The sequence below is a fragment of the Vigna radiata genome, chromosome 7 (assembly GCF_000741045.1).
Source record: "Vigna radiata var. radiata cultivar VC1973A chromosome 7, Vradiata_ver6, whole genome shotgun sequence".
NCBI classification, from domain to species: Eukaryota; Viridiplantae; Streptophyta; class Magnoliopsida; order Fabales; family Fabaceae; genus Vigna; species Vigna radiata.
The window spans coordinates 11613252-11631927 of NC_028357.1; the positions used below are offsets into that span (position 1 = coordinate 11613252).

The 18676-nt window shown below is 32.0% G+C and overlaps 1 protein-coding gene across 1 annotated transcript; it reads right to left on the reverse strand.

Moving 5' to 3' along the window:
* Positions 1-303: 303 nt before the first annotated feature.
* LOC106767064 (protein NRT1/ PTR FAMILY 2.13) lies at positions 304-5483 on the reverse strand. Its single transcript, XM_014651885.2, has 4 exons — positions 5073-5483; positions 4032-4249; positions 2173-2750; positions 304-1319 (listed from the first exon to the last, which is right to left on the reverse strand). Exons 1-4 carry the CDS (start codon positions 5275-5277, stop codon positions 449-451), a joined length of 1872 nt encoding a protein of 623 aa, XP_014507371.1. The 5' UTR covers positions 5278-5483; the 3' UTR covers positions 304-448.
* Between the last annotated feature and the right edge of the window lie 13193 nt (positions 5484-18676).

Below are 18676 nucleotides of genomic sequence, written 5' to 3' on the forward strand. Positions count from 1 at the left end.
AAATTATATAATTTAAACTAAAGTACCTTATATTATAAATAAAGATAAAAGAAACCTCAAGTATTAAAATTAAATCTAAGTACACTTAACTCTTATATTAAAGATAAAATTGATTATTAGGTATCTTTATTTATTTATTTTTATTGAAACACTAATAACGTATCTCACACTGATTTATTAGATAATTAACATAAAAGTAATGGTATAATAAACAAATTCTTAATTAATGAATCTTAATAGTATCATAGTAGTCTCTGAAGAACTTTTTTAATAAGTAGATATTCATATTCAATATCATAAAAATAGACTTATAAGTCTCATTTGTTTTGTAACATAACTTCTGAAAGGAATATATATAATAAAAGTCTTTCAATTTATTTGTGTGATGTCTTCCTATATACATACACACATAGATGTATGTCTACATTATGTTTATCTTTCTTAAAACTTAGGGTTTGTGAGATCCAAGCTCCAGTTGGTGAGTTTCATCATTGAAGTCGACACTTCCCTTGTACTGATATCTTCTAGCAACAAATATAAAAAAGAAGAGATTCAAGGTTGCTAACACTGCTATAAGATAGTAAAAGTAGTCTATTCTCCCAGCATTTATATCATTTGTCAACCAATCTGGGTGGCTAGATGTTCTTGTAGTGTGATGAACCACATTCACTATTATGGTGCTGACATAGTTAGCTGTAGCAAAAGAACAGGAAAACAAGGAATTGCCAATGCTTCTCATATGTTCAGGAAATTGTCTGTTGAAGAACTCAATTTGTCCTATTATATTGAATGCCTCACAGAGCCCCATAAGGATCAAGTGTGGAGCTAGCCAAAAGACTGACATGGGAGCAATTCCAAGAGGTGTTGGATTTGAATTTGCTGAATCCCTTCTGAGTTTTTCAACCATGCCAGCCACAACCATGGAAAGAATAGAGAAGACCATGCCAATTCCAATTCTTAGGAGTAGAGTGATGCCCCCTTCATGGTTGGTAATTTTTCTGAGCTTTGGCACTAAGAATCTGTCATAGAATGGGAGCCAAAAAGCTATGGTGATTAATGATATGACTGACATTGAACCAGGTGGGACTTGGAAGTTGGGTCCCAGGTGTCTGTTCATTTTCATTGCTTGTGACACAGTAAATGTCCCTTGTTGTGCTATGGAAGTCAGACTAAGGATCCCTGCTGCCCAAATTGGGATAATTCTTATTAAGCATTTCACCTCTTCTACCTTTTGGATGCTAACCAGTCTCCAATCATTCACTATGCTCCCATCTGGGTTTAACTCACCTTCCATAATTAAAGCAGCTTTGTTCAAGGCCCTATAGCAAAATACAAATATCAACATAAGTTCACTATGTTAATTACTATTAATGCTTGTTTACAAATTAACTAAAGTACAAAAAGGAAAATGACAAATATTACTTTTAAAAGTGTAGGAATATCCTACCATTTGTAGGAATATCCTACCATTTTATGCTTCAATTTAATTTTTTTTTTTTACAAATTCAAAGACTAAATTTGATTTTTTTTACTATTTCAGAACTAATAATTTGTTCAACAGCTAATATATTTATCCATTAGAAAAATATCAAGTTTTATCTTAGAGAAAATATTTGTTACCTTCTTACTTTTAGTTTTAATTAAAGGTAACTATTTCTTTTAATTTTTTTTTTGTATTCGTAGGGATACAATGAAAAAAAAATTTACACACACACACACATATATATATATATATATATATATATATATATATATATATATATATATATATATATTACAATCTTTTAGTATGAACTTGTAAAAGGAGAAAGTAGAAAAATAAACTTGTAAAATATTAATATGTTAATAATATATTTTAGTTTCTGAATGTAAATTAATAGATATTATTATATTATAAAGCGAATTGCTTTTTCATGTTGAAGTTTGTTCAAGTAAAATAATTGAGGTTTTAAAAGCAATTAGTAGACATCTTTCATGATTTTAATGGACATAACTACTATAATCATTGGGCAATGATATATATATATATATATATATATATATATATATATATATATATATATATATATATGTATTGAAAAATTAGGAGAAGTTCTTCCACCACATGTATAAAAGTATTGGTAGTGGAACTGAAATGAACATTTTAGTCTTAATGACAGCTACGTTTCTGACCTGAATTGTTTGGTTAAAGGCAGCTTTGACACAAAGGTGGTCCCAGTAAGAGGGGGATCATAGAAAGACCCTTCTTGCTTCTCCTCACTCATTGGAAACCTGAGTTTTCTCTTTCTATAAGCAGCCATTAGAACTTGAGCAACACCAGAAAAAACGCTTCCTTCAGGCTTCACACGTACATAAAGGGTTGCCCCCATAAAGAACATGATTATGGAGCAGAGCATGCAGAAAGTAGGTATCCCAAACCCAATTTTCCAGCTGACAGAATCTTGGACGTAGACCACCACTGTCTGAGTGATCAGAAGGACCATGGTGAATGTGGTGTAGTACCAGTTGAAGAAGCTGTTAATCCCTTTCTTCCCTTCTTCGGTCGTTGGATCAAATTGGTCAACACCAAATGGGATGCTGCATGGTCTTACCCCAGAAGAACCTATGGTTAAACAGCATAGTCCCAAAATCAACACACCCATTTGAGAATTGCTTGCCCTAACACACTTCCCAGATGCCAGTTCCTCAGGACTACAAGGTGGAGGCTGCAACTGTGGTAACCATGATGTTAAAGTCACCACGACCATCCCCTGTTGCCAAACATTCAATTCAAATACATTATAAAAAAAATGTAAAATATAAAAATAAGAAATATATCATAATAAAAAATAAAATGATTATAAAAATATAAATTTTTATATTTTTCTAAGAGAAAAAAAGTAAAAAATACAAAAAAATAATATTAAATAATTGTAAAAATTTTAGATGTATTAAATTATATTTTCTAATCATAAACTTTAAAAAAATCTAGAATTATTAAAGGATAATGATATTTTAATAATTCTTTTTTAAAAATTTTTTAATAACAGAACATATGTCCCTATTTTATTGATCTGTTTTGAATTTATTCTAAAATTATATTTGTAACAGAGTAATTATAAACTGTAAAAAAAAAAGTTGTTAAAGACTTTTTCATTATTAAATGCGAGAAAAAATTGTGTTGGTACACTACGACCTGTCAGTATGATGCTTTCTTTGCACATTTTCCCTTATAATAAGTAATACGAAAATTAGTCACCTACAGCATTTAATGCTAATTCAGGTAGGACATGTGAGTTTTTATGAGATTTGTCGTTCATATATGAAATTGATTATTAAATGAACTAGAATTGCATACTAGTTGTACGAATTTAATGGAAAGAAAACAACTAGTGAAATGGTAGCTTTCAGTGACTGTTAAAGATAGTTTTCATATATCTTTTATGATTATAACAGCAATATTGAGTATGTAATTTCAATAATAATAAATAAATATATTATTTTTATCTTATTTTTATTTTTTATTTTAGTTAATTTATTATTATTTTTATTTATATTTTAAATTTAATTTATAACTTTTTTATTATAAATAAAAGATATTTTACATATATTTAATACAAACATAATTTTCCCTATATTTAATAAATTATTTAATAATTAATTTTTCATTTCAATCATAACAATATTTGACTACATAGTACTTGAAGATCAGTATATTTATTAAGAAAAAGATATTTTGATACATATCAATATTTTGATAAGTATTTTTTTTACTAATTTATTATTGTATTTGCATATTTTAAATTTAATAAAAATGATAAATGTATTGTATATCATGTCAAAATATTGTTTAAAAATTTATGTTAATATATTTTTGTTGTATATTTATTATCAGTGGTTGATTGAATGACACATGCATAACTTCCTCTTATATCGAAGCCTAGAAAAAAAGGCAAGATGACTAAATGTGTAAGTTGTATTAAATTTACAGCTAAAAAGAAAAGTTGTATAAAGTTTTGTTTTTTATTCTGAAAAAATATGAGAGAGCTTACCAAAAGGGTACCAAATGATGCAAAAGCTATGGTCCGGAAACGACCAACATAGGCGTCAGAAATGAAGGCACCAACTAGTGGGGCAAAGTTTGTGATCCCAAACCATAAACTCAGAATGTTAGAAGCAGTAACTTGGTCCAAATGAAGTTCTCTTGTCAAATACACCATAAAGTTCGCAAATAAACCAAACACTGCCAACCTCTCAAAAGTTTCATTCCCTGCAACGTTAACAATAGGAAAATAATATTTTAACACTAATTTTTTGATATCATTTTGACACTGTACACGTGTCAAACTGTGATTGAATGATTTTAAATAAAAAAAAAACTTTCGTTTTTTTCTTTTAAATATGTCCTTATCTCAGTTTTTTTTTTTCATTTGAAATCGTCTAATCACATTTTGATACGTATACAATGTCAAAATAGTGTTAAAAATTGATGTTAAAATATTATTTTCGTTAACAATAATCCAAGAAAAAACAATAATTCATTATCAGTATTTTACTGGGAAGAAGCTTTCTATTAATCATTTTCTCAAGTTATTCTAATTTGAGCTTCAGTTCTATCTAAGAGTTTATTTGTCTGTAATTATGGTAGTTTTATAAAATTATTATCATAAGGAGAGAAAGTGATAACAAAATTACTTTCTTAAATTTTCCAGATACGAGAGTTCATAATGTTTATGAATTAAAACAATTACAAGTATTAGTAAGAAAAAAACTAATGTAAGAAATTATTAGACAAGAATCTTTAAAAAAAAGACAAAATGAATTAAAAATAATGTTTTCTAAAATTAAAGCTAGAAGAAGTATATATTATTGAGTTGAATCTCTGAAGTGAAAGTTTTGCAATGAGTTTTGGTTTTTTAAAATTGTGATTAAACTCAATTGGAATTATGTGGTTAAGAACTCTGCTATCTTTCTCTTGCTCTCTGAGACAAAGATTAGTTAATCTTAATTAAAAAAAGTGTGAATATATATGCATGAAGGAATGAAGTAGGAGAGAAAATGATATGTAGCAAGATAAAAAAAGAGAAGTAGACCTAAAATAAAAGTTATGGCCTTCCATCCTCCACGCTTCTTCTTGGGGTTGGTATGTAGTGATTCAGAAGCAGCTCTAGGAAGGTTTCTGAGGGTTGGCTCCATTTTTACAGATGAAATGCATCTTCCAAGCGACCAAGAAGGAGTATTATCATGGTCATGAGTACCCAACATCTTTTCACTATTTCTCACTTGTTTGGTTGTCATGGCTCAGATCGATGCATACCAAAATGTTCTGTATTTGTGTGTTATAACTAGGTTTTGGTGGGTGAAATTGCTGAGGAACAAGACCCTTATTTATATGCAAAAAACAAGGATATGTCCGAACGGTGTTGTGGGGGCAACATTGCATATGGTGCTGAATTTCAATAAATCTATACTCAGAAAGACTACTTTCCTCTATAACTATTTACCATCTCTTGCCCCACCAATATTTATGATATTACATGTGTATATATAAATTTCATAACGAGAAACATTTGTCGAAAATTTAAACATAAGAAATAACTAACATTACATAAATTTAAAAATTGAAATATTAAATTTATCAATTCAAAAGTACATATACCAGAAACGTAATTTTCTCTTATGATAATTGCGTAACGTGTTTGTCATCATGAGTGGTAGAGTGGGGTGAGGGGGACCAAGTTCTTCCAATTTGTATCTCTCGTCACAAAGTTACACATTCATATGTGATGAACCAATTTGCTTTAACAACCTTAGGTAATTCCAAATATTTACAAAAGAAAAAGGAAACCAAGTCGTTAGTCTAAAAATGTCTCAGAGAAATGTTTCAATCAAAATTTTTCAGCTTTTAACTTTATAGAAGACCCGTGATTGAATTGATTGTAAATGAAAATAAAATAGAGTCGTTTACGTAATATTTCAGAAAAATGACATTTTAGAAGTAATAGTGATTTAAAAATAGTAAAATTTTATTATTTTAATATTGGTTTTAATATAATTAATTTCGTTATAAACGAATTTCGTTGTTTTAAAACATACAATATTTCTAAAAATCACTTGTCTAAAGTTTTTGACTTTTCTATAATAGTTTTTTCTTTCGTTCATCTATTTGAAGATCAAATACCGTTTAAGTGATCACAACAGTTAGATCTTCAAGTCTACCTGATCAGTTTTCCCAAAAGAGTAAGTTAGTTTCTACTCTTTTTCTTTGATTTGTCTTGTTTCCTTGGCGTACAAACCGTGGTGCTTTTGCATGTGTCATCTGAGTTTTGTATAAGACTTTGTGCCGATTAGTGGTTTTAATGGTATATTCTAATCATGTTTCTATGAGTTGTCGCTGCAGATAGAGTTCCTTGAGCTAGTAGAGTCGTCTAACTCTTATAGAGGAGTTGGGTCCTCTGTAAGGTAAGGGAAGTTAAATACCTTGTTTTAAGTTTTAAGTACTTTAATAACATGAGTTGGTATGCTTAAGATGAATTAAATGGATTAAGCTTGGTGAAATTTTGTTGTATTTATTTACGTGAATTTGGTTTGAATATATGTTGTTTAATATTGAACGAACTTTGTTGTGATTACTTGTTGAATGTACCTGTTTTTGGTGCATGAACTGGTGGATTTGATGTTATAATTGGATGGAAATTTTTGTTGGATTTTGATATGTTGAAAAGTCAAGTGATGGTTGGTTTTTGGTCTAAAATAGGGTTTTTGACAAGTGAAATTCTATAGGAGTTGAGTTATGAGTGAACTTTATGTTTGGGGTCTATTTTTGGGTCATTTAGGACTAGTTTAGTTTTTGAAATTGTTGCATTTTGGTTTGTTGGTTTGTTGAATTGTTATTTGGACTTTTGGTTGTTTTTGACTTGATTTGACGAACTGAATTGCTGGTTAATTGAGCAAATTGGTATCAAATCTAAGTTTTAAACATGGTTTAAAATCAATTATAGTGTCAAGAATATCAATTTGTTCATTTGAATAAGGTTTTGATTTCAATTAGATCAGGTTTTTGTGTTGTTGTCTTCTGGTATGGCACTCAGCGGTAGCCTAGCGACACTCAAGTGCCAACTTTACCAGAGGTTTGGCGCTCAGAAGCACAAAGGTGACACTCAAGCACCAACTTTCCGAGAAGAATGATAGTCAACGACAAGGATGTGCCGCTCAGCGACATGAGCCTTTAGCAAGCTTCTTTATTTTGCAATTCTTCCTGCTTCTATGATCTTTCAATAATTGTTTTGGCACATAAGTTTATGGTGAATGATCTAGATACAACAAAAAGTGGGGATTAGTGATGAAAATCGAATCAATACAACACAAGATGTTTCTACACTAGTGTATGTTTGTTTAAGATGTTATGTACAATGGGTGATAAATTATAAATGCCTTGCGAATGGTAATAGTGTACTTTCTTGTTTGAGTGGATTGGCTATTTCGATTGATGTATATTTGTTTATGCTTCTAAATATGTTCATGACATATGATAATGAATGCGAAATATATGAGTTTGACTTAAAGTGATATGAAAATGGTTTGTGAGTACGAAATTGTATATGATATTATAAGGATATCAAGGAGAAATCATTAAGATGGTTGTGTATAGTGTATGTATTGATATAGGATGTTAGTGATTAGGGTTTACTCTAACGTTCTCAATAACTTCCAAATCTCAAGAAGAGTAATAGTTATGTTGTGGAGATTAGCAAAAGGTCCTTTGTCTAATAGTCACTCATTGGCCATAGATGTTTGATGGATTAACCTCAGAGTGTGGTAGTTGGTGTACATGAGTTGTTGTTGTTGCACAACCTCCGAGTGCAGGGCTCCTATAGTTAGATATCAATACATGTATCTGAATGGTCTACTCTAGAGATTATTGATATATATTTAGGTTTTGCTTGATTTGAGAGTTGATATGCTTATTTTTGTATTGTTTGATTGAAATGATAATTGTGATATTATGGTTTTAAATGGTATGAATGCTCATTTGGTACTTTAACTTAACCTTTTGTCTTTGCCTATTTGTGTGTGCTTGTTTTCTCTTTTGTAATAATCACCTTAATGATATGAGTTTAGGGAGAATATATCTGGTGAACAAGTGCTAGGAAGAGATGAAGCTAAGGCGTAGAGTACGATGTTTGGTTTTGGTTTATTTCTTTTCGTAAATACCTATTACACTATACCTATTACACTATTGGTTTAGTATAATATCTCAGTCATGTAGGATTTTGGATATCTTTTTATATAACTTATATATATAAAAGTTATATAAAAGGGATAACTTATTATTACAAATATATATATATATATATATATACGTATGTATTTTTATTTATAAAAATAATATTTTATGGGACAACTTTGTTTTCTTGATTCACGATATATTAAAATATATTTGTTTTATTTAAAAATGTGTAATGACGACTGTAAAATGCATTGATTTTGTTATAATAATATTATATATAATAGGTATAATATAATTTTTACTCTTATATATCGGGTTATAATGAATGAACAATTATATTTAATGGGTTGTAATGTTTAAATATTATTGTATGGAAATAAACTTTTATAAATTTTAATATTAGTTGTAGTTTATATAGGTACTTCCTCGTCATATACGAGAAAAAAAGTATATGCTGTAAGTAAATAAATATATAGGGGTTTGCTAATTTACGTAAGGGAGTTTTTCAGTTGGTACATTTTAGTAAAGTGTACCAAATTTTAGGTTATAAAAATGTCCCTATTAAAAAAAACAACTTTAAAACCAAGGGTATTTTAATAATTTTAAAATTTAATTTAAAATAAAAAAATAAAAGGTAGTTATTAAAAATCCTGATTGGTCCATGTGTACAAGAGAAGTTATTAGCTTTTATTATATATTTTTTAAAAGGTAGTTGTGTTTTAAAATAAAAAATAAAATAAAAGGTAGTTGTTTTTTTAACCTAGACGAGTTTTATAAAGCCAGGTTCTATAAACCCAGAAGGGTTCTATAAACCCAGACGGGTTCTATAAACCCTAAACCCTAAACTATTATATTTTTTAAAAGGTAGTTATTTTTTAAAATAAAAAATAAAATAAAGGTTAGTTGTTTTTTAAAATTAAAAATAAAATAAAAGCTAATAACTTCTCTCGTACACGTGGACCAATCGGGATTTTTAATAACTACCTTTAATTTTTTTATTTTAAATTAAATTTTAAAATTATTAAAATACCCTTTGATTTAAAGTTACTTTTTTTTAATAGGGACATTTTTGTAACCTAAAATTTGGTACACTTTGCTAAAATGTACCAACTGAAAAACTCTAGCAAATCCCATATATATATATATATATATATATATATATATATATATATATATATATATATATATATATATATATATATATATATATATATATATATAATGCTTTGGGATAAGATTCTTTGAAGTAAATAAACAAACATATTTTAGTTTGTAGAAATTTATTTATTGTTAAATATGTAGGATTTTATAAAGATAATAACAATAATAAAATATATTATTTAAGAACTTATCCGAAATAATTAGAATAAAGATAATTTTATTTTAATATATTAGAAAAATAATGAACTTTACAAAAATGTTAAAAAAATAAATCTAAAAAGTCAAATATGTCTCTTGTTTATATTATGTTAAAATAGAAACTTTAGCATAAGAAAAAGAGATAGAAAATCCTATGTAGCCATGAGAGAGGTTTGAGAGGAGAGTACTATTTTCAACCAAGGGAGGAGGCTATCAAGTTCAGGTGTTCTATTTGTTGTCGTGCTATTTTATATTAGACCATGTGGCATGAATGGTGGTGGTGGGTTGACATGCTTATTGTTAGTTGTGGAGTTATGTTGTTGGTCGAGTTGTCTAAATGTTCTTTGTGGTGTTTGATGTGATTGTCATGTTGTTGAGATTAAGTGCTGAATTGTTCGAGTATTTGAAGGGTTGATTAGACTGTATTTTAAAGTTTATCATGAGGTAAACATTTCCTTGGGATTATACATGGGAATGAGTTTTGGACATGAGGTGTTGCATATGTGTTGTGTGTATTGAATGCACTTTTAGGTTTAGTCATATTTATTTAATATATATTAGCGTGTTTTATGCCATGCAACTTTTGGAGTAGAACCACAAATTGATAGTGAAGGTGTTATGAGTTTTATCTGATGAAACTTAGTATAATGTTGGTTGCATGTGATTGTTAAAATGTTGCTTCTTATGTACTCATGGTGGCGTGCCCAAGGAAGTCTTACTTTGGTAAGTAGGTCATGCTTTTGAAAACAAGATCGAGGAAGTACTGCTTTAGTAAGTTGGTCTTCTTTTGCTAAATAAGGTAGTCCTACATTGGTATGTAGGCCATGTGTTGGTAAACTAGATCAAGAAGGTCTTGGTTTGGTAGGTGGGCCTTATTTTCAAAAACTGGAGAGTTCTACTTTGGTAAGTAGGTCCTATTTTTGTAAACAGGATCGAGGAAGTCCTACTGAGTTGTGTTTTTCTTAAATCATGAACGTTCTTTTACTTACACGTGACATCATAAAGTGGGATGTTACATTTATGGTATCAGAACTTGATTTTTGAAAATCTTTTGCGGTTTTGGAGAGTGAGATCGTCTAGCTTTAGTTATGTATCTCTGAAAGTGTGAATTGAATGAAGTAGTGTCGTGTGTGTCACTTCTTTTTTTTTTTGAAATTGTGATGTCATGGAGTTTGGTATCCATTGCATTATTATATCACATTTTTCCTTCAAATATTTTTCCATGCGGTGTAGTGGTATGCTTACGTTGGTATTGTTGCTTTTCGTGGTAATTATCCTATGATGATCATATGTAGTGGTATGTTTAAATAATGTTTTTCTAAACGCAAGTTATTGATGCTTTAGGTGATATCCTGTTGGCAATTTTTATTTTTGGTTGAATGTGAATTTTAATTACTGTTAGCATGCACTGTTTTTTTTTTGTGTTTGGTGGAAATATAGTTACGATTTTATGAGAAGTAAAATGATTGTTATGTAGGTTAAAAATGCTTGGTGTCTTTGGGTCTAGAAGACTTATTTATATGTTGTTTTGGTACATCATTTTTTTAGTATAAAAGTAGGGAATATGGTTGGCTCAGTGCATGTAATAATTGGGTATTTTGCTTGTTGTTTTGTAAAGATTTGTTGGCTAAACGGTCAGTGATCATGTGGCTGTTTCATGGGGCTATTTCAGTGTAGTTGTATTGGGTTTTATCATGCTTATGTTTCTGGGAAAAAAAATTATAAAATGAACATGTAGAATTGTAAAGTGCTTGAAAAACACTAGAAGGGAAGGTTGAATAGTGTTATTGAAAAATTTTTTCGCAACCGCTATAATATGGCACCTTTGTCGAGTATAAAGATTTTACGTAAGTTATTAAATGCTCGACCTTGAAATTAATTTAAAAAGTATATTCTTTTTAGGTGCTCTTCGAAATACTTGCTACAACATTTTAATAAAACTTCCTCTTTAGTAAAAATGTTTGATATAGGAAGCTCTTATGTTAGAAATGAAAATGCAACTACAAGTATTATAAGAGAATTGTTGAGAGAGAATAAAACAATAAATGCACAAATAATTTTATACTGGTTCACTCAAACTGAGTTATCTCCAATCTTCTCTAACCTTAGAGGGTTCCACTATAATCTTCAACAAGATTACAAGTGAGTATTCTGACCACTCCTAGTATCCCTAGACAATCCTTGTATCTACCTGATATACTTCCTAGTTGAGTTTCACCCACTCCTGGTTATGCAATATTCTTCATCAGTCTTGGTATCCCAAGACGTTCTTGGTACCAACTTAATACACTGTCTAGTTGAGTTTCACTCACTCCTAGTTTCCACTAGACAATCCTGGTACCAATTGATACACTGCTTAGTAATCCTTTTCTACTCCTTTTCCAGAATGTGCATTCAATCTGATTGCTTACAAGTCGTTAGACGATTAATCTTACAGAGATGATATATGTTCAATACAATTCAAGCTATAGACTCCTTAGATGTTTTTCTCTTCTTTTCTCTCTACTTACAAATAGTAATCATATATTACAATGAAGCTTGAGAGTATTTTTAGACTAGAGTTTTTTCTTCTCAGATATTCTCTTTTTAGTTCTTGAGCTCTTATGTGTTTTTCTCTTAACGTGTATGCTTTTCTCTTCGTATTATATTCTTTTCGTAAGTTATTCTCTTATTCTACTCTCTTGATTATTTCTTCGAATCATCTTCTATTTAAAGGCTTCTCTAAAGATATATCATGTGGATCATATATCACATGGATCTCACAAATAAGAAGTTTGTAACTTTGAAGTCACTCAATGATACATTTGGTATAAAGTCACTGAAACATCTCTTTCAGTTCTAATTGAAATTACTTGAAGTTTAGAATTTTATTTTCATGAACATCTTAGACTTGGATATATATAATCTGACCAAATCACTCTGGTAAGATAATATGTGAAACTTGAAGCCTTTAGTTACTAACAAAAAAAAAATATACTACAGTACACTCCTGATAAAGGTGTGTTTAGAGAAGAAGCAGTGCAAATCCTTCTCAGGGCAATGACATCAGAAGAAAGCTCAAAGCATATATTATCTGCATCCATTCTATCAAATCTGGCTAGTACATATGCTTGGAAAAGAGAGCCATATACAACTGCATGGTTGTTGAGAAAGACATGTTTGACCTCTTCCTATCACCAAAATATGATAAGGAACTTCAACTAGTTGGATTCGAGTCTACAGGTAAGCTTCCTAAATGCTTTGTGTGTATGTTCAAAGTATATGCATGAAAACATGAACCGTGCTGTGTAACATGTTTAAGGATGTTAATAAATTTTATAACATGCAGGATACTAGCACAGATTTATGGTGTAGTAAAATTGCAAAATATATCATAAGCCTTGGGGATTCTGCCTTCCATACTTTAGATAGGGTTCTTAGAAGTATGATAAAGAGGGTTTCTAGAGATTGCCTAGTAGAAATTGCATGGCTTGGATGTCATATATCAAAAGTATGAGCTTTTGTCTTGAATCTTGTCTCTTCTTAGTCTTGTTGTGTGAAGCAGTTGTTGGTTAAAGTCAAATTGTTAAAGCAACTTTGCTTTTTTGATAGAAGTAGGTTATACTATATTTCTGGCATGACTTCTGGTGGAGAGAACATTCCATGAATGTCTTCTTTGTTTCTAATGTCCACTTATGATATGCTTCGGATGAAGTAGGTGGATGCGTGTAGTAGGATATCTGAACAAAGTAGAGTATATATTCTTGCAACGGATATGTTTATTCTCTTATCACTTTTTCGTTTTGTTTTTGAATGTTGAACATTTAATAACATTTAATGCTTATTTAGTAAAGCAAAGTGTTTTTTTTTTATATTTTCTACAGTTCGGGTAGCATTTTATCATTTAAGCCTTTTTACTCATATACCAAGCATTAATGAGACTTCATCGTTGGACAAAGTGAATGATTTAGCTCATGGTATCGTCAAGTCTATTGTAAATGTTTTAATATTCTGCTTTCTTTAGCTAGAGCTTTTAGCGAGTTCACTACAACAAAGAAGGGCATTATCGATGGCCACAATCATTCGGTAACAAATTCTCACCTTTTAAATAAGTGTTAGGATGTTCACATTACTTAAAATAAGTGTACTTTAGGTCTGGTTGCAAATTCTCACCTTTAAAGTACACTTTTTTAGGTTTCAAGTAGTCAAATTTTGAGTTGTACCTAATTGTTTGCTTTTGAATAGTTTCCTAGGTTCATTTCAATACTTTAGACATGTTAGGATCTTCACATTAGTTAAAACTCGTCTAAATTGGGTCTAGTTGCAGTTCTTCACCTTTTAAGCACACTTTTTGGCTTCTAAATACTCAAACTTTGAGTTTGAGGTAATTCTTTGCTTTTGACAACTTTCGTAGCTTCATTCCACTACTTTAGACTTGTTAGGATGTTTACATACCTTACAAAGACTCTACAATAGGTGAATGTACAATTTCTTACCTTAAAAATACACTTTTTAGGTAGTAACAACTCAAACTTTGAGTTTTAGGTTATTCTTTGCTTTTCACTACTTTCCTACCTTGATTTCACTACTTTAGACTTGTTAGGATGTTTACATACCTTAGAAAGAGTCTACATTAGGTGAATTGCTAATTTCTACCCTTAAAAGTACACTTTTTAGGTACTAACAACTCAAACTTTGAGTTTTAGGTTATTCTTTGCTTTTCACTACTTTCCTACCTTCATTAATTGGCCATAGCAAGGTGTGATTTCTGTTTGTGCTGTTCTTGTGCTGCTTAAAAGGTTGAACAAGTTCGAAATGATGTTTAAAACTTGCTAGCACGGTTCATTTGGTCATATATGAGCCTATATGCAAAATTGCTTCTTAAACCATCACATTTTTAGTTAAAATTGGAAGTGAAATAGTGAANGTGTACTATAATATGTTTTTGACTCATTTTAGAGCTTAGATACATATAAAACCACTCATTTTTACTTCATTCATTCAGTTTTATTGTTGAAACAACCCTTGATTCTTTTAAACTTGAATTTGGTAGTGTGATGAAATGTTTTATTGCAAGATTGGTCATAACAAGGTGTGATTTCGGTTTGTGCACTTTTTGTGCTGNTTAAAAGGTTGAACAAGTTCAAAATGATGTTTAAAACTTGATAGNACTGTTCATTTGGTCATATACGAGCCTGTATGCAAAATTGCTTCTTAAACGATCACATTTTTAGTTAAAATTGGAAGTGAAATAGTGAATCTGTATTGTAAGATGTTTTTGACTCAGTTTAGAGTTTAGATACATCTAAAATCACAACACAAAGATGTTCTAAACTACAGTATCGAACTTAAGCTACTTCCATACAATTTTGATTACCAAACCACTCAATTGAGGTCATTGTTGTGGTGCAAAGTTGAAAGTTCAGATCTGTTTTTCAAAATTGTGCATTCTAATTGATTTGGATTGTAGAAAAAGCTAGGTTCTATGTTTTTAATGGAAAATAAAGCGAATAAGAAGACAAACATCACTAATCCTAGGTTGCAGCAACTGTCCAAAGCATCAAGTGACACTTGATGAAAATGACATTGAAAATGGTGGTTTCAAACCAAAAAATGCTTGGAAGTGTTTCAACAGCTAAAGTGATGCTTCAAGCAAGTTTATATCATCAATTTGAAGCTGTGCAAACACTTAAACAACCAAGAAACAGTTTGCAATGAAAAATCATTGGTTCACTTCCATTTTAAATCAAATTTTGATGGTTTAAAAGGTGATTCTGCATATAGGCTAAAAAATGACTAAATGAACCGTGCAAATAAATTTGAAATGGCAATTTAAACTTGCTCAAATGTTGGAAATGCACAAAGACAACAAGATTCAACAAATCACTCTTGTTATAGTCAAATATGCAACAAAATGCACCAAAAACAACACCACATATCAAATTTGAGAGAATGAAAAAGAGTATAACAACAACAAGGACTCTAGGAAGTTCTAATGCACTAGAGCTAACTAAAGATAATCAGCTAGAAGATTATAAGCACCTAAGACACAATCAAAGAAAGCAAGCACATTGAAAAAGCTTGATGGAAAAACAATGGCAGTAGTTGAAATCAGATTTCAAGCAACTCAAATAGTCAATTTTCAATTTTTTAATTATTAAGAGTTGATATCACTTCAAAAATATGTTAAATCATCAAACAAACTTGTCTTAAGCCATAGAACCAAGAAATGTGCACTAAAACAAAAGCTAGGTGGTGTGGTGGAGTGATTTTTCTGAATTTTTGGCCATAACAAAGTCAGATTTTGAATGCCCTGATTTCTATGAATAGTTCAATTAGTGATATAATGGTCTAAGTGCATAATAGTATACTAAACCATCAATTTTGAGTCAAAATGGGGAAGTGGGAAGGTGTTTTTCAGTAACACTTTGGATTTGAGCCAATTCAAAGTTGGAACAAGTTTAAAATCACCAAATCAAGTTGTTATAGTGTCAACACCCAATTTCGTCCGGATGACTAAATAATGGGACTGGTTTTTATTTTTGGTCTTTTTATTTTATTTTATTTTTGTTTTACTATTTAATATTTGATTTAGTTTTTTAAATTTTATTATTGCATTTAATTTTATTTTTCTATATTCTTTTGAAAAAAAAAGAAACAAAAGAAAGACGAAAAAAGAAAAAAAATGAAAAAAAGATTGAAATATGAGTTTTGGTGTTTTGTGAAAAAGAAAAAGAAAGAAGAAAAAGAAAAACGACATTTGCAGGCGCGGAGGGAATTGCAGAGGGGATTTGGCAGGGATACGCTTGGATTAGGGGATCCGTGTCTTTTTGGACAGCAACGAGAATGACTTTTGGAGAGGAGGTTTTGGGGGGGGGGGGTCAGTATCAAAGGTATAGGGAGAGGAATAACAACCCAAGGAGAAAGGAGGGAGGAATATTTATTACAGACACATTGGCCATTCGCTACGGGGGGGGGGGGGGGGAAGGATCATCCCATTCGGAGCTTGAAATCTACAGTGTTACGTTTCTTCACCATTCACTTGCAAAGAGGAGAGGAAGCCAACGAAAAGAAGAAGATCGCTACCGGAAGCACGAAGCCGACAACAACAAGTAGAGCTCCGAGAGGTATTGTGTTGAATCTTCCAATTCTCATTGCACACTTTCGTCCCCCCTTTTCCCGAGGACATTGAAGACATTAAAATTTCCTTCTGCTATTAATCGACTTTGGAAACCACTCCATTAACCCTTTAGAGCATCCATCCCAGCTTAGACACTCGATCACCATTCTATCCTCATCCACCCCTCACGCTGCTGAATCAAAGAACATAAACCCTAAAATCACCCAAGATAGACAACCATGTTTTCATCGTCAACCTTGACTTCCATAACACACCGTTTCCCTGCAAAACAAAAAAATCCAACCTAAATACCTTGAATCAGTCACAACAACCACAAACCAGACAATGAGACCATACTCCCCACGTCCCTGCTCAACCATTCAATTTGCACCCAGTTAAACAGAAACACACACAGAGCAATATCATCACCAAACTGAGCCATTTTCTCGCAGCCACCAATCCCCTATTCAGCCCCAATAACCTATTCCATCATCCTCCAATATCACGGCCACCTGCAGAATCACCCTTTCCTTCATTTTCTCATTACGCTGTCCCTTCCAAAATCAACAAAAACACAACAGTAAGAAGAAGAACAAGCAAACCATTATCTTCTTTCACTCATTAGAACCTCCACCCTTCACGCATACCCCCTCCCTGTCATCACCACATCTTCGTCCACCACCATCCTTTCTGATTCCAAAAACCACACACAATCTCGAAAAAAAAATAAGATGAAGAGGAGGGTCTTCGTGCGATTCGCAAAAGTTTGAGCCGTGGTGAAAGGGGGGGTCTTTTCGTTGAGTGCACCGGCGGCCGTCGACCTCGTCGGCGGCAGGGAGAACGTGTTCTGGACGTGACGGTGTTGGCTCAGTGGATGACAACATGAGAAGGAGAGAGAAGGAGGGCTAAGTACCGTGGCCGGCGTTCATGCTTTGAACGGAGTGGGAAGACTGTGGGGGCACGGTGGCTGTCGGAGGAAGCACCAGCGCATTTGAGAGGAAACCCCAACCCTCGGTCGAACAGAGAGAGGTGACGAATGGTTGGCGGTGGCTCCGGTGGGGTGTGAGGTCGCCAGTGACGTTTGGGACGGACTAAGAGGGCCGTTATGGTGGCTGGTTCGGTTTGACTGGGGCGATGGCGTTCATTCGAGGTGGTGGCTCTTAGGGTCGTGTGCGGAGAACGGGAGCATAGACCCTGGGTCTCTGGTTTGGGAGAGTGTTGAAATGAGGAAAGAGTATGGGAACCCCTGACGGGGTTTCGGACCTTGAGAATGAAAAAGGGCCTGGGCCAGCACCTACCAAATACACCCCAATTTTCATATGCTGGAACCCCTATTTTCTGAACAAAGGGCTTTGGGCCAGCTGTTGGGCCCATTCTCTTCTCCTGCCACCACACCAATGCTATTTGGACCTATACTCCATGTCTGCAAACCAAGAAAGGAGGATTAGACCGGAACATGTTATCTGCACCCCCATTTTCGGCCATACACCCCTACGTTACTGGGCTTGGCTATTGGGTCGCGTTCTTTCTCTTCCTGCCACCTCTTGCATTCCCATTCGCACTCCCAATCCAATTCTGCAAATAAAAAAAAAGAGAGACCTTGTGCCTGGCCAGCCATTACTACATGCCACCTCCAACTTTGCTGATGCACCCCTGTATTTGGGCTGGACCAAAGAGGCCTCAATTTTACTCAACACCCCTGGTTTTGTCTTCTCCACTCCCTTTTTCTTATTGGGCCTATTGAACTGTATTTTTTTTTGTATTATTGTCTTTACTTTTATTTCTTTAGCTGTAGAATTTATTTATTACTGTTTGTTAAAAATAAAAAATATAAAAATCATAAAAACTATCAATAAAAAATATTTTGAAAAGGTTTAAGCACACGTGCGACCACTCTGTCTGCCTTGTGCTAAAAACCTTTTTCTTCCTCTTTAAAAAATAAAATAAAAATATATTTTAAAAGGTTTAGGCACACGTGCGACCATTCTGTCTGCCTTGTGCTAAAAAAA

Bases quoted from the DNA above. Each gene is read 5' to 3' on its own strand.
- LOC106767064 (XM_014651885.2), bottom strand. From the start codon at position 5,277: ATGACAACCAAACAAGTGAGAAATAGTGAAAAGATGTTGGGTACTCAT. The intron at 4,250-5,072 runs GTCTACTTCTCT...TTAACGTTGCAG, and splicing joins GGCCATAACTTTTATTTTAG to GGAATGAAACTTTTGAGAGG. The intron at 1,320-2,172 runs GTCAGAAACGTA...ATTTTGCTATAG, and splicing joins CCTTTAACCAAACAATTCAG to GGCCTTGAACAAAGCTGCTT.